We start from the raw sequence: 24,032 nt of genomic DNA on the forward strand, positions 1-24,032 counted from the left end.
ATGACTGTTGAGCTGCGGGATGCCTGCGCTTCTGCTCTGCCTTCTGTGATCGTCTCATCATGTCTAGAACCCCTGATCATGTATCCTTCCTATGTTCCAGCAGAGGCTGGTTCTGCATTCATCTCTGCATGCCTGGAACTCTGATCATGTGACCTGCTTAGGTTTCAGCACTGGATCTGCTATCATCTCTGCATGTCTGGAATTCTGATCATGTGACGTGCCTAGGTTTCAGCACTGTGTGACACCTCTTCTCTTTGTTTTTGAACTTATACCCAATTACAGGGTAAGCCATTTGTATGGATACACCTCAATAAAATGGGAATGGTTAATGACCCTGATTGGTGAGCTGAATTTGCAGAATGGGCAAAACAAATATTGGAACAGGACCCTCAATTTACACAGAACATTATGTTCAGTGATGAGGCACTGAACATACACCTAAATAAAATGGGAATGGTGACAGTTTTCTTGCGAAGGGTGTCTTGCATTGAAATCTGCTGCAATGACCCAGGTACTGCGTTCACCAGACATCAACACAATTCCTATCCGCTCCTCATGTGTTAACCTCTGTGACATGTCAATGGCTGCAATCAAATAGAAACTTGTAAATAACTCATGAAAGAATAAAGTTACTGTGACATATTCAGCTGAGTCGATTTCTAGAGTAGACCCTCTGGGTCCTGGCACCCACCCACCTAGAATGAGCTGACCATGTGAGGACCACCCCCTATGTAGGGAGTGACAGGGGCAAGACCAAGGGGGTGAGCCACCACAAGTGCTGGACCCAGATGGCCGGCTCAAGGAAGACACAAATGTGAGTGTCTGGCCACAGGGAACGTGCAGGATACAAGCAGGGTACAAGACAAGGCAAAGTGTGGTCACAGGGTTTCTCCGGTAAAGCGTGGTCTCAGGGCTTCACCAGGTACAAGACACAATAACGAGGACACAGTGATACATAGCAAGGTGCGTGCGGGGGCACACCAAGGTCCAAGGCATGGTACATGCCAGGTGGCACCCCAGGGCCCAAAGCATGGTGCGTGCTAGGAGACACGCCAGGGTTCAAAGTTCAAGGCCGGATGCATGCTTATGGAACACGCCAGGGTCCAAGGTTCAAGGCAAGATGCGTGCTTAGGGAACACACCAGGGTCCAGGGTTCAAGGCAGGATGCGTGCTCAGGAAACACGCCAGGGTCCAAGGTTCAAGGCTAGGGCCTGCATGTGTTAGGTGGCACGCCAGGGTTCAGGCAAGGGCCTGAGTACTAGGCAGGGTTATGGCTAGAACTTGCACATGCTTAAGGAGCACAAGGAGGCAAACCAGAAAGCAGGCAAGGACGTGCGCATGCCAAGAGGCACGAGGTGCACAGTGCAGGGACAGCGTGATTGCAAGGAAGCAGGGAAAGCACGACTGGGGCACTAGAAGACTAGTCGGGCTGAGGCACAGGCAGGTGGGCACGGCTAAGGAGGTCACGGCTGAGGCACAAACAGGCGGACACAGCTAAGTCACTGGCTGGCGAGCACGGCTGAGGCACATGCAGGCGGGCATGACTGAGGAGGGCACGGCTGAGGCACAAGCAGGCGGGCAAGGCTAGACCAGCTGCGTGCATAGGGCACGCAGAGAAACAAGGCAAGGCAGCAAGACTAGGCAATGTACAGACACAGTACAGAGCAAGGAGCGGAATGTAGACTGAAGCACAGAGCCGGGTACAAGAAAGAGAAGTGGAGCGTATGCTAGAGCCCAGAGCCGGGTCAAGGAAGAAACTAGATACAGAGCTAAGAGTGGAACGTAGGATGAAGCACAGAGCCGGGTAAGAGAAGATAAGCGGAGCATATGCTAGAGCCCAGAGCTGGGTCAAGGAATAAACTAGATACAGAGCTAGGAGCGAAACATAGGCTGAAGCGCAGAGCTGGGTAAGAGAAGCGGAGCGTATGCTAGGGCCCAGAGCCGGGTCAAGGAAGAGCACTGAGAACAAGACAAGACTTGTGCTAAAGGAGCATGAAAGGTCAGAATACAAAGATATAGCTGAAGGCAGAGTACATGGCCAAAGCCTGTACAGACAGCATGGCAAGGCATAGTACAGAAACAGGGTAGTGCAAGAGAGCACGATAGGAAAGAGCATAAGAAAGAGGCAGAGCCTTTGCCAAAGGAGCACAACAGAGCAGAGGAAAGAAAAGCCACACAAGGCAAGGTACAGGACATGAGACAAAGTACAGGAGACGAGGCAGGTACAGGACATGAGACGAAGTACAAAACTTGAGACAAATACAAGACAAGTAGAGGACATGAGATGAAGTACAAGCACAGGGCATGTGCAAAGAAGCACAACAGGGCAGAGTGCAGGGGCACAGAATACAAGGAGTGACCGAGCAGAGACCAAGCAGGTATAGCAGGGAAGCCACACGATAATCAGTCCCCTCCCATAGGAAGAGGCGGCCTGATATAGGGCATGGATACTTGGACTTCTGGGTCAGATCCTCATGGATCACAGAGAGGATTTCCGGGTCAGGTCCTTCAGAACCATAGATAGGACTTCTGGGTTGAGTCTTCCAGGACCATAGAGAGGATCACTGGATCAGGTCCTTCAGGACCATAGAGAGAATCATTGGATTAGGTCCTCCAGAACCATAGAGAGGATCGCTGGGTCAGGTCCTCCAGAACCATAGAGAGGATCACTAGGTCGGGTCCTCCAGGACCATAGAGAGGAACGCTGAGTCTGGTCCTCCAAGTCCATAGAGAGAGTCGCTGGAACAGGTCCTCCAGGACCATAGAGATGAATGCTGGAGGCAGCATGGAGATGAGCGTGCACCGGGCACAGGCAGCAGCTGAAGGATCCAGGACAGGAGATGAGTGTGTGCACCAGCAACGGCGCGCAGCCGCAAGGTGGAACGCGAGTGCGCACCAGCAACGCCGAGCAGCCGTAAGGTGAGATGCGTGTGCGCTTTAGAGGGGGCTTCCGGAGCGGCCACAAGGACCCTGCTCCGGGAATCATGCGGAGCAAATGGCATGGCAGGCAAGACAGTGGGAATCATGCAGCGCAAGCGTCATGACTGGCATGACGGGCATGACAGTTACGATAAAACCAAGCACACCATTGTTTTGCTTATGAAATTCTCAATAAGTTTGATGTGTCACATGACCCTCTTCCCGTTGAAAAAAATAAAGTTGGATCCAAAATGGCCGACTTCAAAATGTCCGCCATGGTCACCACCCATCTAGAAAAGTTTTCCCCCTCCCATATATTAATGTGCCACAAACAGGAAGTTGATATCACCAACCATTCCCATTTTATTTAGGTGTATTCATATAAGTGGCCCACCCTGTACTTATATAACAAGAAAGAATAAAGGAACATGATTGTTTTACCAAACGTTGCAACCTCCTAGTTCTACAGAGCCATAGTATGTCAGAGATAGACCTTTTGTACCTTCTTATGCCTGGAGCCACAAACTGATTTTTTTTCTATCAGATCCTATATTATAGAGATATTTTCCAATAAATGAATTACGGTACTTCTAGAGTAGCAAATTCATACAGCCGCATGTACAGTACAGACAGAACTGTGTATGGGGATACTCTTGCCACCTTAAAAGTTCCATGAGTCAGTCCTAGAAGTTTTCATTACGTTTGTTTTGTGACTCATAACCTGTAGTATATTTTAGATTTTTTTCCACAAATCTGCTTTCTTAATGCACTGCATTAACATCAGGTGTTGTACAGCAATCTAGAAAAATCAAACTCAGATGAGATGATAATTATTAACAAACTTGTCGACAGTGACCAAAGGCCAGCAAAATTGAGAATGCAAGTTTGGACTATTTTACAGACTGTAAATCAGGATCAACACCAGGTACGCTATTTGGACAAATGTATTGGGAAACACGTTTTCATCCATGATATCATGTTTTTTATTAAGTCCCTTAGTCCCTTAAGTCTGAAGTGTATAAAATCAAACTCATAACCATGAAGTCTGACTTTACAAACATTTGTGAAAGAAGGAGTCTTTCTGAAGGGCTCACTGAATTCGACTGTAGTCCTGTAATAGAATCCCACCATTGTAACAAGTCAGGTCATTAAATTTCTTCTCTCCTAAATTTTCCACCATCATCTGTAGAAACATTTAGAAGCTTCAGCAACTCAACCATAAAGTGGCAGACCATGTAAAGCTACAAAGTGGGGTCTCTGAGTGCTGAGGTACTTAATGCAGAAAAGTCACCATCACTCTGCTGACTCAATATTGCAGAGTTCCAAACCTCCTGCGGAAATTAACATTATAACTTAAAGGTGTTCTCCAAGAATAAGATATAAAGGAAACTACAGCCTGTCTTAGTTACTTGTCAGTATGGACTGCAAACTGAAGACTTACAGCTCCAGAGACCTGTGTCTCAACTGACAAGAGCTGTATCACACATACCTCAGTCAGCAGCTGGAAGAATGGCTGTCATACTCTGTGTGAAAAAATCTGTTTTAACCCACATTGTGATGGACAAGGAGATCTTCAGCTTCATCCTCCTCCTCTATCAGTCAGACAGTTTTATAGCAGTGCACAGAAAATGACTGCACCTAACTGAAAAACAAATAAACATTGAGGAGGATGAAATTGGAGATAACCACCACTATGCCCTTCCTTGAGGAAGGTATATATTTCTTCACATATGACAGCTGTACTCCTGGCTGCCGACTGAGGCATGTGTGACACAGTTCTTGTCATTAAGATGCAGATCTCATGAGCTGTAGGTCTTCAATCTGCAACTCATACTAACATGAGACTAGAATGGGCTGAAGTTTGGATTATACCAGGGATGCCATTTTATCTAATTCTTGAAGAACTCTTTTAAATTGAGTGCTGGAACATTGATGGCATGGTTTTCCAGGGCTAAGCAGCTGTATGTAAGCTTTACATTAACATCCAGAATGTAAAGCTCGCAAGGGCAGGGTCCTCTTCCCCCTGTATCAGTCTGTGATAGTTAGTTTGTTTACTGTAAGGGTATGTGCACACGCTGCGGATTCCGCTGCGTTTCCGCAGCGGTTTTGGCCGCTGGGGACCCGCAGCAGTTTTAGCTGCGGTGTACAGTACCATTAAAATGAATGGTAAAAAAAAACGCTGTGTAGACGTTGCGGAAAAATCCGCGCGGATTTTCTGCGGTTTTGAAACCGCAGAAAGAAGTGACATGTCAATTCTTTCTGCGGAATCCGCAGCGGGTTCCTATCTCCACCATTGTGGAGATGGTGAATCCGCAGGACCAAACCGCAGGCAAAACCGCAGATAATCCGCAGGTCTTTTGACCTGCGGTTTATCTGCAGTTTTTGCAAAATCCGTGCAGATTAATCCGCAGCGGATTCCGCAGCGTCTGCACACACCCTAAGTGATATCTGTAATTTGTATGTAACCACTTCTCATGTACAGTACCATGTAATCAATAGTGCTATATAAATAAATACTACTACTAATAATAAAGCTGCAAAGGGTGTAAAACTCACCATCAGTGAACTCTGGAACAGTGCAAACATGTTCTGTGGAGTGACAAATCATGCTACTCTATCTGGCAGTCTGACGGACGAGTTTGGGTTTGGCAAATGTCAGAAGAACAGTACCTGCCAAACTGCATTGTGCCAGCTGTAATAATAATAATAATCTTTATTTATATAGCGCCAACATATTCCGCAGCGCTTTACAGTTTATCTGTAAAGGAAACATAATCCCAAAGGTTGCTTTTTTCAGTGATTAGGCCTAGGCCCTTAGTTTCAGTTTAGAGAAATCTTAATGTTTCACCATCCCAAGACATTTCAGACATTTGTAGTTTCCTACTTTTTTGGGAACAGATTGAGGAACACTGTTTTCTGTTGCAGCAGGACTGCAACTAATGCACAAAGCAAGGTTCATAATGGCATAATGGGTGGAATTTGATGTGGAAAAACCTGTTGCGTTTGGCGCTGGTCGGCGCACAGTCAAAAGGACGCATGTGCCGCCAAATGCATACCTGCGCACGGCCTGCGTCTCCAGTGCTAAAGATAGGGGATGCAGGACGCATGCAGCATCATGCACCCGTAGACGGAGCTACCGGAGGAGATGCGGCAGGGGGCGGGGCTTAGTCGCAGCCGTGTGCAGGCCGACGCTGCAGCCTGAAACGCTAATGTGAAACCACCATTACCCTGCACATTTTGTGCAGATTGTGATCTCATATAGAATGGTACTATTCTTAGGATAGGTTCCCACACTGTTTTTGAGTATGAAATACAATCATATAATGAAGACCACCCTACCTTTTATGTGGTATTATCCAGAATACCCTGTGCACATTGCTTAAAGGGAACCTGTCAGCAGTGTGATGCATAATTAGTAACCTACACACACTGTCAGTTCGGCGCCGTTGTACCGAATAAAATTATACCTTATTAGAAGTTCTATTTGTGCCCTGCCAGCCCCCAAAAATTGGTTAGGTCACAGAAGAGCTTATCTCACAACCTTGCAGCCTTTACACTGTAATTTTCATCCTCCTGAAGCCCTAGATTCATTTCATTGCACCAATAAAGTATGATGTCAACAAAAGTGCCAAACACTGTATGATACCATCACAGTGAATTCTTCCACAGTACCCTCCACACACCAGTATGATAACCCTACTGTACTCAACCTCAACTCCCCCGGGAAAGTATGCTGACCCCAATACAGTATGATCTCCCACCTGTGACCCCCACATATGCCTCCATGCAGTACTGTATAATGAGCCTGCATACAATATAATAGCCCCACACCTCACCACACTGTATAAAGTTCCCACTAGCCATCCAAACAGTACAATGGTCCCCACACAGCTCTCCACACAGTATGATGGACAACACATAAACCTTCACACAGTATAATTGCTTGCATTCAGCATAATGACCCCCACATAGCCCTCCCTGAAGTATAAAGGTTCCCACATAGCACTCCAAATATTATAATGGCCCCCACATAGCCCTTCAAATATTACAATAGCTCCCCCATAGCCCACCATATAGTATAATGGGCCCCAAAGTCTTCCATATTGCATTCTGCACCACATAATCATCCATATAGTATAATGCACTCCCCATAGTCCTCCAAATAGTATATTAAACTCCCCATAGTCCTCCACACAGAATAATGCACCCCATAGTCCTCCATACATTATAATCACTCAAACAGAAGAAAAAAAACTTAAAAAATAACTTTTACTCTTAATTCCTTACAGAATGCCAATGTATGAAACACTTTTTTTTAAAACCTGGAACTTGACATTAGAAGAGTTTAAACAGTGATAATTAAATAGAGGCTTATAGACTCTAGTTGGCCCTATAGAGCTGTCAAGCCTACCTTGGTGCAGAAGTTGGCACCCTAATAGGTCGACATACCCATGTGGGCATGGACTTTGTTTCCTGGTGACTTGGGGGAACAAGGTGTCAAATCACTGGTCCTCTGACCCACTGAGGTCTCTCTCCAATAAAGGTCCCTTGATGAACCCCAAGGATATAGGGGGAAACTCATTGGGACAAAGGAATTGGAAATAGTAATGTTGACTGAACAACTAAGTCACCTCTGGGATTCTCTTTATGTATGGAGTGGGCTACTACTATTAGAAGTAGTACAGTTTAGGACATGAATGCACACGTGAATTCAACTTTGTTATACAGCAGGATTACTTGATGGATTATTACCATGCATTATGACCTTTTTTGCAAACCCACCATTACAGTGCTATTTTGCTACAAATCCATATCTGAGAATCTCTATGCGATGTGTATATTCAATGCCTAGCACAGCGAACATTAGGGTTATCAGGGACAGTCAACGGTGAGGGCACCATGTCAACTTATTGAGGTGCCAACCTCTGAGGCTAGGTAGGCTTGACAGCTCTATAGGGCCGACTATGGTCTGTTAGCATTAGCATTTAGTTTGTTTTTTTTTCAGATAGAAATGCCTCACGAATTGAGGTGTTGCCTTTTTTTGCCATGTTAGGGTATGTTTCCACGGTCAGTAAACACTATGGCCCGCAGCGTCCAGATGTTTCAGCATAGTGGATGGGATTTTAAGAAATCTCATCTCCACTATGCGTTCAGGTGGCAGACCTGCGTAACCGGACATGCAGCGCGTCTTTATAGACAGCAGTATGCCTATTTACGATGCGGAGATGCTAACTATAGGATTATTAATGTATAGGTGTCTTATTGACACCTCTCCATTACTAAGCCGGGCTTGCTGTCACCTTACAATACAAAGGTGACATCAACCCCACAACTATTACCCCATATGCCCCCGCTACAGGGCAGTGTACACGCATCACCTGGCCTTTTCCAGCAAAGAAAACAAGAAAAAAAAAAATCTCCAAAACAATAACATGAAGGTAACAAAGTGTCAATTCTTCTGATGTAAAATAAATATGAGCTTGTTTGTTTTTCAGCACTCAGCTGTGTTTCCTATTGCAGTCTTAGAAATTGTAACATCTCCACATCACTATCCTCCAAGGAGAAAAGGACTCATCCTCTTGGGGATTTGTTCAATATCATATATAAGCTGGTAAGTAAACAGTAACCGCTTGTGGGAATAGCAATAAATGGATATAACAATAATAAGATGGCATGTTGTGTATGTAGGTTTTATACCAAAATCTTCACTTGCAGTAAGCTATGATGATAGGAACAAATTATTCTCCAGAGTCTGTAGGTTTTCCATATCATGCATCTGTTGTAGAATTACACCACACATTTGCCACATAAAAGCCTCAATAGTTCATAATGTAAATGTAACTTTGGATATTTTAACTGATATCATTGAGCTAATTCACAGCTTTGTGACCTATACAGATGCTAATACGCAACAACTGCTAAAGAGCAACATGTAAGAGCTACAGTATATATTACAAGCAATGTGTTTGAGTCAATCTGACATTTTGCTTAATGCATTAATGTCACACAGACTAACATTTCTCCAATTCTGATATCTATCTATCATGAGTGTAATTACATTCTTGGTCAACTGTTTTACCTTTGCAAATAGCTTTCTCTTGTATCATCAGTTTAGCAAGGTTTATTTTACTTCTAGAAACAGTTGCATTGAGTATTCATATTCATGTCATGCACGTTCACATCACTGCCATGTCTATGATGTAAAATGGGCTGCTGTACTAAGCACTTACAATAGAGACACGAGTTTGGGTGAATTACCGTCATTTGCAGAATATAAGACACACCGGACCATAAGACACACCCCTGCTTTTATGGTAGCTTACTAGGGGGAGGGGAAGCTGCGAATGAGCGGGGTCGCTGCTGCAGGAAGCAGGCAGCCGAAGTGGAGTGATACTGCGGGTCGCGGGCTGGGAGGAGGGGGCTTTCAGAAAATGTCAGTTGAGTCTCTGCACTTCCAATCACTTTCCAAAATAGAAATATTACTAGTGTATTTTTGTTTATTTTTAATTATTTATTTTACTCACTTATATAGCGCCATTCATTCCACAGCGCTTTACAGACATTATTATCGCTGTCTCCATTGGGGCTCACAGTCTAGATTCCCTATCAGTATGTCTTTGGAGAGTGGGAGGAATCAATTAGTAACATGCAAACCGGATTAACAAATTAGTAATTTAAATCAGATTAGTGTTTATGACCACATCAGCATCAGTTCTTTTAGATAAACTTGCAGAGTTTTGGAAGAAACTCTGCAGAAGAGTTCTTTCAAAATCTTGGGAGAACTAACCGCATATTTTCTGTGTATATACAGTTATGCAAATCCATCTGTTACTTCATTTAATCTCAGACAGAGTGGTTGAAGTTGAGATCAGGGCTCTGTGTGGCCATCTCATCGCTTACTAGACTTTTGTTCTTCTTTACTCTGAAGATAGTTCTTAACCCCTTCCTGACATCCGACGTACTATCCCTCCATGGGACCCGGGCCCCTATGCCCATGGACGGGATAGTACGTCTACCGCGATCAGCGGCCCCCACGTGGTGAGTGCCGCTGATCGCGGCCGGGTGTCAGTTGATTATCACAGCTGACACCCGGCACAATGTGTCACCGCCCCCGACACGTTAACCCCTTGCACACCGCGATCAAACATGATCGCGGTGTACCGGGAGTTAAAGGGAAGCATCGGCAGGGAGGGGGCTCCCTCCGTGCTTCCCTGAGCCCCCCACGGCAGCGCAATGTGCAGCGCTGCTGCGGGGGGCTCCTTTCCTCCAGGCCCCCGAATCCAAGATGGCGACGGGGGCCTTCGGGGGCCTGGAGGAAGCTGGCTTCCTCAGTGCCTGCAAAGCGCAGGCAAGAGGAAGTCTTCTTCAATGCCTGTGACAGATCGCTGATCTGTCACAGTGATCTGTGATGTGACAGATCAGCGATCTGTCACAGGACAGTGATGTCCCACCTTGGACTATGTAATAAAGTAAAAAAAAATAAAAAAAAAGTGTAAAAATAATTTAAAAAAAATCGCCAAATAAATTAGTAAAAAAAAAAAAATATTCCCCAATAAATTCATTTTTTGAAAATAAAAAAACCCCAAAACAATAAAAGTACACATATTAGGTATTGCTGTGTCCGTAACGACCCGCCCTATAAAACTGTCCCATTAGTTAACCCCTTTAGTGAACCCCTTAAAAAATAAAAATAAAAAACGAAGCAAAAAATAATGATTTATTATCATACCGCCAAACAAAAAGTGTAATAATGCGCGATCAAAAAGACGCATATAAATATCCATGGTACCGCTGAAAACGTCATCTTGTCCCGCAAAAAACGAGCTGCCACACAGCATCATCAGCGAAAAAATAAAAAAGTTATAGCTCACAGAATAAAGCGATGCAAAAATAATTATTTTTTATATAAAATAGTTTTCATTGCAAAAAACCGACAAAACATAAAAAAAGACCTAAATGAGGTATCGCTGTAACCGTACTGACCCGAAGAACCGCTTTATCAATTTTACCGCACGTGGAACGGTGTAAACGCACTCCCCCAAAAGAAATTCATGAAACGCTGGTTTTTGTTCATTCTGCGTCCCAAAAATCGGAATAAAAAGCAATCAAAAAATGTCACGTGCCCGAAAATGGTACCAATAAAAACGTCAACTCGTCCCGCAAAAAATAAGACCTCACATGACTCAGTGGGTCAAAATACGGAAAAATTATAGCTCTCAATATGTGGTGATGTAAAAACTATTTTTACAATAAAAAGCGTCTTTTAGCATGCGACAGCTGCCAAAAATAAAAACCGCCATAAATAGTAAATCAAACCCCCCGTTATCACCCCCTTAGTTAGGGAAAAATAATAAAATTAAAAAAATGTATTTATTTCCATTTTTCCGTTAGGGCTAGGGTTAGGGCTAGGGTTAGGGTTAGGGCTAGGGTTAGGGTTAGGGCTAGGGCTAGGGTTAGGGTTAGGGCTGAGATTAGGGTTAGGGGTGTGTTGGGGTTCGGGTTGGAGTTAGAATTGGGGGTTTCCACTGTTTGGGCACATCAGGGGCTCTCCAAATGCAACATTGTGTCTGATCTCAATTCCAGCCAATTCTGAGTTGAAAAAGTCATATGGTGCTCCTTCCCTTCCAAGCTCTGCCATGCGCCCAAGCAGTGTTTTACCCCCACATGTAGGGTATCAGCCTACTCAGGACAAATTGCAAAACAATTTTTGGGGTCCAATTTCTCCTGTTACCCTTAGGAAAATAAAAAATTGGGGGCAAAAATATCATTTTTGTGGAAAAAAATGATTTTTTTATTTTCACGTCCGAGCGTTATAAACTTCTGTGAAGCACTTGGGGGTTCAAAGTGCTCACCACACATCTAGATAAGTTCCGTGGGGGGGTCTAGTGTCCAAAATGGGGTCACTTGTTGGGAGTTTCAATAGTTTAGGTACATCAGGGGCTCTCCAAATGCACATGACACCCGCAGACCATTCCATCAAAGTCTGCATTCCAAAATGGCACTGCTTCCCTTCCGAGCCCCGACGTGTGTCCATACAGTAGTTTTCTCCCACATATGGGGTGTCAGCGTACTCATGACAAATTGGACAACAACTTTTGCGGTCCAATTTCTCCTGTTACCCTTGGGAAAATGAAAAAATTGGGGACTAATTGATCATGTTTGTGGAAAAAATACGATTTTTTTATTTTCATGCCCGGGCATTATAAACTTCTGTGAAGCCCTTGGGGGTTCAAAGTGCTCACCACACATCTAGATAAGTTCCTTAGGGGTTCTTGTTTCCAAAATGGGGTCATTTGTGGGTGTTTCCACTGTTTAGGTACATTAGGGGCTCTCCAAAGGCAACATGACACCCGCAGACCATTCCATCAATGTCTGCATTCCAAAACGTCACTACTTCCCTTCCGAGCCCTGACGTGTGTCCATACAGTAGTTTTCTCCAACATATGGGGTGTCCGCTTACTCAGGACAAATTGGACAACAACTTTTGGGGTTCAATTTCTCCTGTTACCCTTGGGAAAATAAAAAAAATTGGGGAATAATTGATCATGTTTGTGGAAAAAATATGATTTTTTTATTTTCATGCCCTGGCATTATAAACTTCTGTGAAGCCCTTGGGGGTTCAAAGTGCTCACCTCACATCTAGATAAGTTCCTTAGGGGGTCTAGTTTTCAAAATGGGGTCATTTGTGGGGGGTTTCCACTGTTTAGGTACATTAGGGGCTCTCCAAAGGCAACATGACACCCGCAGACCATTCCATCAATGTCTGCATTCTAAAACGTCACTACTTCCCTTCCGAGCCCCGACGTGTGCCCATACAGTAGTTTTCTCCCACATATGGGGTATCAGCATACTCAGGACAAATTGGACAACAACTTTTGGGGTCCAATTTCTCCTGTTACCATTGGGAAAATAAAAAAATGGTGACTAAAAGATCATGTTTGTGGAAAAAATATGAATTTTTTATTTTCATGCCCGGGCGTTATAAACTTCTGTGAAGCACTGGGGGGTTCAAAGTGCTCACCACACATCTAGATAAGTTCCTTGGGGGGTCTAGTTTACAAAATGGTGTCATTTGTGGGGGTTTCCACTGTTTAGGTACATCAGGGGTTTTCCAATCGCGACATGGTGTCCGATCTCAATTCCAGCCAAAAACGTCAAATGGCGCTGCTTCCCTTCCGAGCTCTGCCATGCGCCCAAATAGTGGTTTACCCCCACATGTGGGGTATCAGCGTACTCAGGACAAATTGTACAATAACTTTTAGGGTGCTGTTACCCTTGGAAAAATAAGAATTGAAGGTGAAAAGATCATTTTTGTGGAAAAAATATGATTTTTTAATTGTACCACTGTACGTTATAAACTTCTGTAAAGCCCTTGTGGGTTCAAAGTTCTCACCACATATCTAGATAAGTTCCTTGGGGGGTCTAGTTTCCAAAATGGGGTCACTTGTAGGGGGTTTCCACTGTTTAGGTACATCAGGGACTCTCCAAACGTGACATGGCGTCTGATCTGAATTCCAGCCAATTTTGCATTGAAAAAGTCAAACAGCGCTCCATCCATTCTGAGCTCTGCCATGCGCCGAAACAGTCGTTCCCCCCCACAAATCAGGTATCAGCGTACTCAGGACAAATTGCACAATAACTTTTGCAGTCCAATTTCTCCTGTTACCCTTGGTAAAATAAAAAAAATTGAACCTGAAGTATTTTTTTTGTGAAAAAAAGTTAGATGTTCATTTTTTTTTAAATATTCAAAAAAATTCCTGTGACGCACCTAAAGGGTTAATAAACTTCTTGAATGTGGTTTTGAGCACCTTAAGGGGTGCAGTTTTTAGAATGGTGTCACTTTTGGGTATTTTCTATCATATAGACCCCTCAAAGTGGCTTCAAATGTGATGTGGTCCTAAAAATAAAATGGTGTTGTAAAAATGAGAACTCGCTGGTCAACTTTTAACCCTTATAACTTCCTAACAAAAAAAAATTTTGGTTCCAAAATTGTGCTGATGTAAAGTAAACATGTGGGAAATGTTAGTTATCAAGTTTTTTGTGTGCCGTATCTCTGTGATTTAAGGGCATAAAAATTGAAAGTTGGAAAATTGCGAAATTTTTGCCAAATTTCCGTTTTTTTCACAAATAAACGCAAGTTATTTGAATGAAATTTTACCACTAACATGAAGTACAATATGTCACGAGAAAACAATGACAGAATCACCGGGATCCATAGAAGCGTTCCAGAGTTATGACCTCATAAAGGTACAGTGGTCAGAATTGTAAAAATTGGCCCGGTCATGAACGTGCAAACCACCCTTGGAGGTGAAGGGGTTAAAGGAAAGGTCTGCAGGTCAAACCTTTTTTTAATCTAAATCCTTATCTACTTAGTGCCATAATATAAGCTAGTTTTTGATATGCCTGCATTAAAGCTTCCCCACCGTTCCCTAACTACACTATCTAACAGCTATTTCTTTTTTTCTGTGTGATGTCACATTGTTTGAGCATCCCAGTGCACCATGGGATACAGTACTCAAAGAAAGCATCATCGGGGCAGAGGCTGCGGTCACTGCCGCAGCCCCTTTATGCTCCCAGAAATGAGGTGTCATCTGTAATGCTCATTGCAGGGCCTGGGCTAGTCCCTGCTCTGTCCTCGCATGCTGTTATTCTTCGATGTGCACAGTCACAGAATTCTCTATGTTGCCAGCTCAGTCAGACCAACATTAAAGAGCTAGCAACAGAGCAGTGCAAACTGTCAGTGTGGGTAGTCAGGATACTCAGTGATCAGAGACTAGCCCTGGCAAGTAACATCCCTGATCTCTGAATGCTGGGTATCCTGACTGCCTGCTCATTACTACTTTTCTGAGCTGGCAATGCGGAGCACACTGTCATTGTGCACATCACACAATAACAGCGCACAAGGAAAGAGTAGGGAGTAGCTCAGCCCCTGAAATGAGCAGGACTGTTGAGGCTTCATTTCAGGGAGGAGGCAATTGCTGTGACAGTGAGCGCTACCTGTGCCCCCAAATGCTTTGCTTCATTTGAGTATCCCAAGATGCACTGGGACACTCAAGCAAAGAATCGTCACACAGGAAGAAGGGAAAAAGATGCAATACCTGTTAGATAATGAAGTTAGGGAACAGTAGGGAATTTTTAATGCAAGTATATTAGAAATTAATTTACATCACGGCACTAAGTAGATAGGGATTTAGATTAAGATTTATTTTACCTTAGAACCATCCCTTTAATGACATTGGCTGTATTTTTGGGTTCTATGTTTGGGGTGATTGCACTGCTACAGAAAATTTTTTGGAGCCAATGAAATTTCACCCTCGATGCATTATAGGAAAGTATCTGCCTATATTTATCAGCAATGTGGACACAAAGTTTACATCCATGGAAGATCTGTGGTTTATTCTCCAAGATGTTTGGAACAATCTCCCTGCCAATTTCCTTCAAAAACTGCATTCAAGTATACCTAGAAGAATTGATGTTATTTTGAAGACAAAGGCTGGTCACTCTATTTTGTTCATTCACTTTGCAGTTTGATAACTGAAAAAAATGAACTATTATTACATTTCTATCTTCAAATGCATTTTTTCTTTCCAGAATTTTTTCCACGTCCGCCTAAAAGTTTTGAACAGTACTGTACAGTGGGAAAAAAAGCATTTAGTCAGCCACCAATTGTGCAAGTTCTCCCACGTAAAAGATGAGAGAGACCTGTAATGGATATCATAGGTAGACCACAACTATGAGAGTCAAAATGAGAATATATACAGTTGTGGCCAAAAGTATTAACACCCCTGCAATTCTGTCAGATAATACTCAGTTTCTTCCTGAAAATGATTGCAATCACAAATTCTTTGGTATTATTATCTTCATTTAATTTGTCTTAAATGAAAAAACACAAAAGAGAATGAAGCAAAAAGCAAAACATTGATCATTTCACACAAAACTCTAAAAATGTGCCAGACAAATGTATTGGCACCCTCAACCTAATACTTGGTTGCACAACCTTTAGCCAAAATATCTGCGACCAACCGCTTCCGGTAGCCATCAACGAGTTTCTTATAATGCTCTGCTGGAATTTTAGACCATTCTTCTTTGGCAAATTGCTCCAGGTCCCTGATGTTTGAAGGGTGCCTTCTCCAAACTGCTATTTTTAGATCTCTCCACAGGTGTTCTATGGGATTCAGGTCTGGACTCATTGCTGGCCACCTTAGAAGTCTCCAGTGCTTTCTCTCAAACCATTTTCTAGTGCTTTTTGAAGTGTGTTTTGGGTCATTGTCCTGCTGGAAGACCCATGACCTCTGAGGGAGACCCAGCTTTCTCATACTGGGCCCTACATTATGCTGCAAAATTTGTTGGTAGTCTACAGACTTCATAATGCCATGCACACGGACAAGCAGTCCAGTGCCAGAGGCAGCAAAGCAACCCCAAAACATCAGGGAACCTGCGCCATGTTTGACTGTAGGGACCGTTCTTTTCTTTGAATGCCTCTTTTTTTCTCCTGTAAAATCTATGTTGATGCCTTTGCCCAAAAAGCTCTACTTTTGTCTCATCTGACCAGAGAACATTCTTCCAAAATGTTTTCGGCTTTTTCAGGTAAGTTTTGGCAAACTCCAGCCTGGCTTTTTTATGTCTCGGGGTAAGAAGTGGGGTCTTCCTGAGTCTCCTACCATACAGTCCCTTTTCATTCAGACGCAGACGGATAGTACGGGTTGACACTGCTGTACCCTCGGACTGCAGGGCAGCTTGAACTTGTTTGGATGTTAGTTAAGGTTCTTTATCCAACATCCGCACAATCTTGCGTTGAAATCTCTTGTCAATTTTTCTTTTCTGTCCACATCTAGGGAGGTTAGCCACAGTGCCATGGGCTTTAAACTTCTTGATGACACTGCGCACGGTAGACACAGGAACATTCAGGTCTTTGGAGATGGACTTGTAGCCTTGAGATTGCTCATGCTTCCTCACAATTTGGTTTCTCAAATCCTCAGACAGTTCTTTGGTTTTCTTTCTTTTCTCCATGCTCAATGTGGTACACACAAGGACACAGGACAGAGGTTGAGTCAACTTTAATCCATGTCAACTGGCTGCAAGTGTGATTTAGTTATTGCCAACACCTGTTAGGTGCCACAGGTAAGTTACAGGTGCTGTTAATTATACAAATTAGAGACACATCGCATGATTTTTCGAACAGTGTCAATACTTTTGTCCACCCTCTTTTTTATGTTTGGTGTGGAATTATATCCAATTTGGCTTTAGGACAATTCTTTTTGTGCTTTTTCATTTAAGACAAATTAAATGAAGAAAATAATACCAAAGAATTTTCATTTTCAGGAAGAAACTGAGTATTATCTGACAGAATTGCAGGGGTGTCAATACTTTTGGCCACAACTGTATATATATATACAGGGGTTGGACAAAATAATGGAAACACCTAAAGTTTTGGCATCATAATCTTCGAACATGTTATAAACATGCAAACTGTGACATATGGTAATGTTTTGTAGTTGATTATTTGCGTTATGTGTATGTAAATTAACTGTTTTTTTTGCAGAATTGTAAGAACATTGATGAGAACCTGATACCAATGGCAGACCTCTCGGATTTTCAAAGAGGCCAAATTGTTGGTGCTCGTATGGCAGGTACTAGTATAGCAGAAAGTGCCCGAATGCTTGGCGTGTCAAGAGTTACTGTGTCCAATGTAATGACTGCATTTGAAAGAGAAGGAAAAACATCCGCAGCAAAGCACAGGTCCGGCCGAAAGTTGAAGTTGACTGAGAGAGACCGTCGGACTCTAAAGCGAAATGTGAGAGAGGATCGCAAGACCACGGCTCTGAAAATCACTGCTGAGCTCAATGAACACCTACAGAACACAGTTTCCACAAAAACTGTTCGTCGGGAGCTGCACAAATCTGGATTCCACAGAAGAGCTGCAATTAGTAAACTGCTGCTCTCAATGACAAATGTTTCAAATCGTTTAGAGTGGTGTAGAAACCTCCAGAATTGGTCCCTCAAGCAGTGGAAACATGTGATATTGTCAGACCAATCATCGTTTACCCTATTTCCGACCTCCGGTTGAGTGTACTTTTGGAGACAGCCGAAAGAAGCATTCCATCCAGACTGCCTTCTCCCAACCATAAAACATGGTGGAGGTTCTGTGATGATCTGGGGTGCTATTTCGTGGAGATCCACAGGGCCAATGATATCCCTTCATGGAAGAATTAAAAGCCGAGATTATTTAGGCATTTTGGGCGACCAAGTGCATCCTATGGTTCAAGCACTGTTCAAGGGCTGTGGGGTACTCGGTAGCGGGCCGGTGTCGGTGGGATGTGTCACGGCAACTGTGACCCGGTCCGTGGCCCTGGGCGCCCATATCAATGGTGGTTTGTAGTTAATGGAATGGAATAGTTTGTGACGCCACCTGTGGTGTTTGGCAAGCAAGAGGTTAAGCCAACGCTGCGTGCAGATCCTCTGGGGCTGATGGTGTGCTGCAGCATAGATGGTGTAGCTCCCCACAGGTGAAGCTGTAACCCCAGGGCAGTGTAATTGCAATAGATGAGGATAGGCGCAGGCAGTGTGAGAATGCTGGTACCCAGATGTAGCGGTGCTGACGGTGTTGGCGCACAAATGAATGGCAGACACCAGGGCTTGCAGTTCCAAAGCTTTACTCACAGTCCGTGATACGCACTGGTGCCTCCGTGCAGAGACTCGATCAACCTCCCGGGCAAGTCAGGATTCTCCTCTCCAACACTCCGCCAACATGTACCTTTATTGAACGACTCCTCTATTGCGCCTTAAGGTGTGAAGAGCTCCAGTACCATGGTACTCTGGAGTTCCTCCTTTCAGATGTTCCTAACAACTCTACTCGTATGGCAGACAGCTGTAGCCTCTGCAGGGGACGCCCTTCTCTGGAGTCCTGGCTCTCTATTCAGTTGCTGTTGTGCCCCAAGTTTTAGATGGGAGTAGTGCATTTACAGCCAACTACTCCACCGGTGTCTGCTGCAGAACCATAAGTGTCCATACAACCTCAGGGACCGGACCCCAGCCTTGCGCTGAGAACCGATAGGCAGGGTTCCTCTTCCAACCCACATATCCTCTCTGCTCTCCTACTCCTTCCTTCCACACTGTTCTTTCTCTCTCTTATGGAAGCTTAGGTTGCAGTTCTAAGTCTTTCTCCTTCTGTTCCTTTCCCTTGCCAGCTGGCTCAGATCACTGAGGCAGCTGCAGCACTCCTTCTTCTCTCCCTCTTCTAGGGATCTCCTTCCTCTCGGACCCGTCCTCAGACTCTTCTGACTGACTGTCCTTCTCTCGCCTGACCTCCCGTCAGACTGACCTCTCAGACTCCTCTCTCAGACTGATCTGTAATTCTAAACCTTCCCAACCTTTTATATGGATCTCAACTCCACCCATCTCCCTGCACATCCAGTGTTCCATGCAGGGAACCACTAGAGGTGCTCTGCTACTCTCCAAGCAGTGAGCCGCAATGTGGTTGTGCAGAACTACCCTGTTGTGTGGGGTGCGAGTGTTGGAGTGTGGAAAGGAGCCCCCAACTTACCTAGGCGGTGGGGCACTACACCTTTGGAGAAGGTGCAGTACCTCTGTGGCGACTGAGCCTCAGGGGCGCCACAAACCCCCCCGTGAAACACAGCACGTCCGCGGGCTGCAAGGTAAACAAAGTTGACAGCAAAGAAACATAAAAAAATTTTGTAGTGCAGAACAAACTTTTCTTATACTAAACTTCCTAGTATAGGAGGTACTTATTCTTGAACGTTACAAACAATTCTTATTTAACTAACTAAATTTCAAGTCAAAAAGTGCAATTCTTCATTCTAAGTGCCATTGTCTGTGACTCACTATCACTTCAGTATTATTCAGCTTTTCCTTCTCTAGTACACGTTTTCTTTATCATTTTTCTACTTTCACTGTCTCTTCTAGGCGCATGGCGCTGACCGCAAGTACCTGGTCCGTCACCAGTCTACTTTCAATTCTTTATTCTTAATTCTGTATCAAAACATTTCCAACTCTATCTAAAAGCCATTTCTCAGTTACTAATACTCTTTTAAAACACATTATCAACAATAAAACATTTCAAAGATTCTTGTAACTGCTGGACACCGCTCCCAGCCAGGATTTCTTGCAGTTTCCTTTGAGGTAAACATCATCTTCGAAAAGTGTCCATGCAGAACATCATCTTCGCAAAGTGTCCTTATGTAAAACCAAGAGAAAGCATCTAAAGAGGCGCAAACTATTTACAAGAGAGTTTGTGATACACTCCAAGTTCATGATCACTGTAGTTCAAAATTGAAGAACGCTGCCACTGCAAAAACTAGGCAAAAAAAAGTGCTACCAGAAAAACATGATAACAACAAAAATAGAAACAGGCACAACGATGCAAACAAAACCTCCTGGGTAACGAGATTTACTGTAAATTTTCTAATTGTGATCCCCTCCTGGGGTTCTAGAAGCTGAACTGGGACTGTCCTCATCCTGATTCTGGTTTCTTGCTAACCGCATGTACTCTGCTTCCCACAGGGAGAGATAGGGACTGGTCGGGGTAATTGAAAGGGCCATAGAAATGTCCACTGCTGTTGGCGATTCAGCCAGTGCCGTCACCGATTCCTCTGGATCCGACTCCTCAGTGTCCATTGGGACTTCAGTCAATGGTACTCCAGTCGGAGATTGTCGGCTGAGGTCAACTGGGCCATTCCTATCCAGGGGTTCGGCCCCCAAAGCTAGGGTCAACCCCGGGGCAGTATTCATACCTGGCGTTTCCAGCCGCGGCTCCGGTTCCGGTACCGGGTGGCAGATAGCAGCAGCCGCAACTCCCGGGGTGACTGGTGGGATGGGCCACAGTTGGATCCGTGCTGGGGCCAGGCCGGTCTCAGCCGGGGTCGTTGATGGAGGTCAGTACAGCCACACCCGGTCTGGGCGGGGGCGCGGTCCTGTCCCTCCGTTCTGCTCCAGAGCCCTCATGTATCTTCTCCGAACGGGACTCACCCAATGGCAGTATTGGGTGTGCGGTGGTGGCGGCCGCTGCTGAGGATGTATCAGCGGTCGCAGCCTCCGCGTGGGCGGCCTAGGGGCGAGTGACCTCTCCTCCCCCTGTTCTTTTGACTTCTTGTCTTCTTTCATCATGGCGTTCTGGTGTTCTTCCTGCTTCGGCCCCTTTCCCGCCACTGGCTTCTTCTGCCCCTCCTTCCGGGGGCGGCGTCTTCTTCCAGCGCCTCCATACCAAGCCAGTATACGGCCCCCTCGGGGGGTGGGCCATGTCGCTGTCACATAGTAATTCAGGCAGGGAAGGCCCAATACTGGTCGCGGTCTTTTCCTAGGACCTCCCATCTCTTTACGCCCTTCTTTTCCGCACCAGCGGCCATTTCTAATGTCCATTTTACAGTCTATTAAATTAGGTCTTATACACATTTTCAAAAGTATAAAGTCTCACAAATTTCAGGCGCACAGAACCTGATGGTATCGGGTCTCGTCATCCTGTTCGTGACGCCAACTTGGGTCACCCTCCCAGGGCTGTGGGGTACTCGGTACCGGGCCGGTGTTGGTGGGATGTGTCACGGTAGCTGTGACCCGGTCCGTGGCCCTGGGCGCCCATATCAATGGTGGTTTGTAGTTAATGGAATGGAATAGTTCGTGACGCCATCTGTGGTGTTTGGCAAGCAAGATGTTAAGCTAACGCTGCGTGCAGATCCTCTGGGGCTGATGGTGTGTTGCAGCATAGATGGTGTAGCTCCCCACAGGTGAAGCTGTAACCCCAGGGCAGTGTTTATTGCAATAGATGAGGATAGGCGCAGGCAGTGTGAGAATTCTGGTACCCAGATGTAGCGGTGCTGGCGGTGTTGGTGCAAAAATGAATGGCAGACACCAGGGCTTGAGGTTCCAAAGCTTTACTCACAGTCCATGGTACACACTGGTGCCTGCCTCCGTGCCGTATCCTCCGGGGCAGAGACTCGATCAACCTCCCGGGCAAGTCAGGATTCTCCTCTCCAACACTCTGCCAACATGTACCTTTCCTGAACAACTCCTCTATTGCGCCTTAAGGTGTGAAGAGCTCCAGTACCGTGGTACTCTGGAGTTCCTCCTGTCAGATGTTCCTAACAACTCTACTCGTATGGCAGACAGCTGTAGCCTCTGTCGGGGACCCCTTCTCTGGAGTCCTGGCTCTCTATTCAGTTGCTGTTGTGCCCCAAGTCTTAGATGGGAGTATTGCATTTACAGCCAACTACTCCACCGGTGTCTGCTGCAGAACCATAAGTGTCCATACCACCTCGGGGACCGGGCCCCGGCCTTGCGCTGAGAACCGATAGGCAGGGTTCCTCTTCCAACCCACGTCTCCTCTCAGTTCTCCTACTCCTTCCTTCCGCACTGTTCTTTCTCTCTCTTATGGAAGCTTAGGTTGCAGTTCTACGTCTTTCTCCTTCTGTTCCTTTCCCGTGCCAGCTGGCTCAGATCACTGAGGCAGCTGCAGCACTCCTTCTTCTCTCCCTCTTCTAGGGATCTCCTTCCTCTCAGACCCGTCCTCAGACTCTCCTGACTGACTGTCCTTCTCTCGCCTGACCTCCCGTCAGACTAACCTCTCAGACTCCTCTCTCAGACTGATCTGTAATTCTAAACCTTCCCAACCTTTTATATGGATCTCAACTCCACCCACCTCCCAGCACATCCAGTGTTCCATGCAGGGAACCACCAGAGGTGCTCTGCTACTCTCCAAGCAGTGAGCCGCAATGTGGTTGTGCAGAACTACCCTGTTGTGTGGGGTGCGAGTGTTGGAGTGTGGAAAGGAGCCCCCAACTTACCTAGGCGGTGGGGCACTACACCATAGGAGAAGGTGCAGTACCTCTGTGGCGACTGAGCCTCAGGGGCGCCACAGGAACGCCATCTTTCAGGATGGTAATGCACCAATTCATACAGCTAGAATCATTAAAGCATGGCACGAGGAACATTCTAATGACGTTGAGCATCTCATCTGGCCCCCCCCAATCCCCAGACCTCAACATTATTGAGCATTTATGGCCGATTTTAGAGATTAGACGTCGATTTCCGCCGTCATCGTCGCTCAAAGAACAGGAGGGTGTTTTAACTGAAGAATTGGCTAAAATTCCTTTGGAAACAATTCACACATTGTATGAATCCATACCTCGGAGAATTGAGGCTGTAATCGCCTCAAAAGGTGGACCTACACCATATTAAACTAACTTTTGTTGATGTTTCCAGGTTTTCTGCAACCCCTGTGTGTGTATATATATATATATATATATATATATATATATATATATATACACTTCTAAAACTAAATGCCATAAAGGGCATCTTTCAATGTCAAGTGCAGCAGTTGTTATTTGGTGATTACCTTGACCAATAATACAAATTCATTATTTTACTATCAGTTCTCTCTATGTGTCATCAATTTCCTAGTACACATGATAACAGTAATTTTGTGTTCTAAAGTGACTGAACCTTCCTATTTTGATACTAGAATTGAGGCTATTCATCTGCTTTTTTATGTATTTCTAAAAACTGACTGAAATACTGTTCACTGTATACTTATGATCACTGTTCACCATATATCCATGATTAAATAAACATGCGGCTTTATAAGGACACAATAAACACTGAAATTATTTGGAATCTAATTTACAATAATCTATCATCTGATCATCCAACATTTGCTTTTAGAACCATCGAGGAGAAATGATACTTCTTGGATATCGGTCAGACGCCTCTCTCACAGCCAAACCAGATCTCACACTTTGCACTGATGAGGAGCAGTACCCCGAAACACAGTGTCAGCAAATTGAGATTCTGGCTTGGCTTTTATCCTAAGTCATGTAACAAGGCTCGTTAAAGGGTCGACATTGACTTCTAGGATTGCTACTTCCAATAGGTGGCACTAGAGTTCTAGTCCTCTTCCTCTCTGAAGAGACAATTTGCATAATTTGCTTTTAGAAGGAATGGCAAGAAAATCAATTTAATTAGATATTTAATTAAAAAAGCTTAATTAACATGTTCTGAACTAACAATTTGTGATTTTTCTTTTTATGATTTTAATACAAAATTAAAGTGACAGTTCTAACAGGTATCTTCAAAGATGTTGAGCTTAATTGGAGCTTAATTGT

General features: G+C 44.6%; 1 protein-coding gene across 1 annotated transcript in view; it reads left to right on the forward strand.

The window, feature by feature from the left end:
- Window positions 1–24,032, forward strand: part of ADTRP (androgen dependent TFPI regulating protein) — a 76,790-nt gene that overhangs the window by 11,329 nt on the left and 41,429 nt on the right. The window contains exon 4 of the mRNA XM_073589979.1: window positions 8,415–8,530. Coding sequence (XP_073446080.1) covers window positions 8,415–8,530 — 116 coding nt within the window. The remainder of the gene's footprint in view (window positions 1–8,414; window positions 8,531–24,032) is intronic.

Source organism: Dendrobates tinctorius, unplaced genomic scaffold, assembly GCF_039654945.1.
Source record: "Dendrobates tinctorius isolate UK_male_01 unplaced genomic scaffold, ASM3965494v1 ptg000115l, whole genome shotgun sequence".
NCBI lineage: Eukaryota > Metazoa > Chordata > Amphibia > Anura > Dendrobatidae > Dendrobates > Dendrobates tinctorius.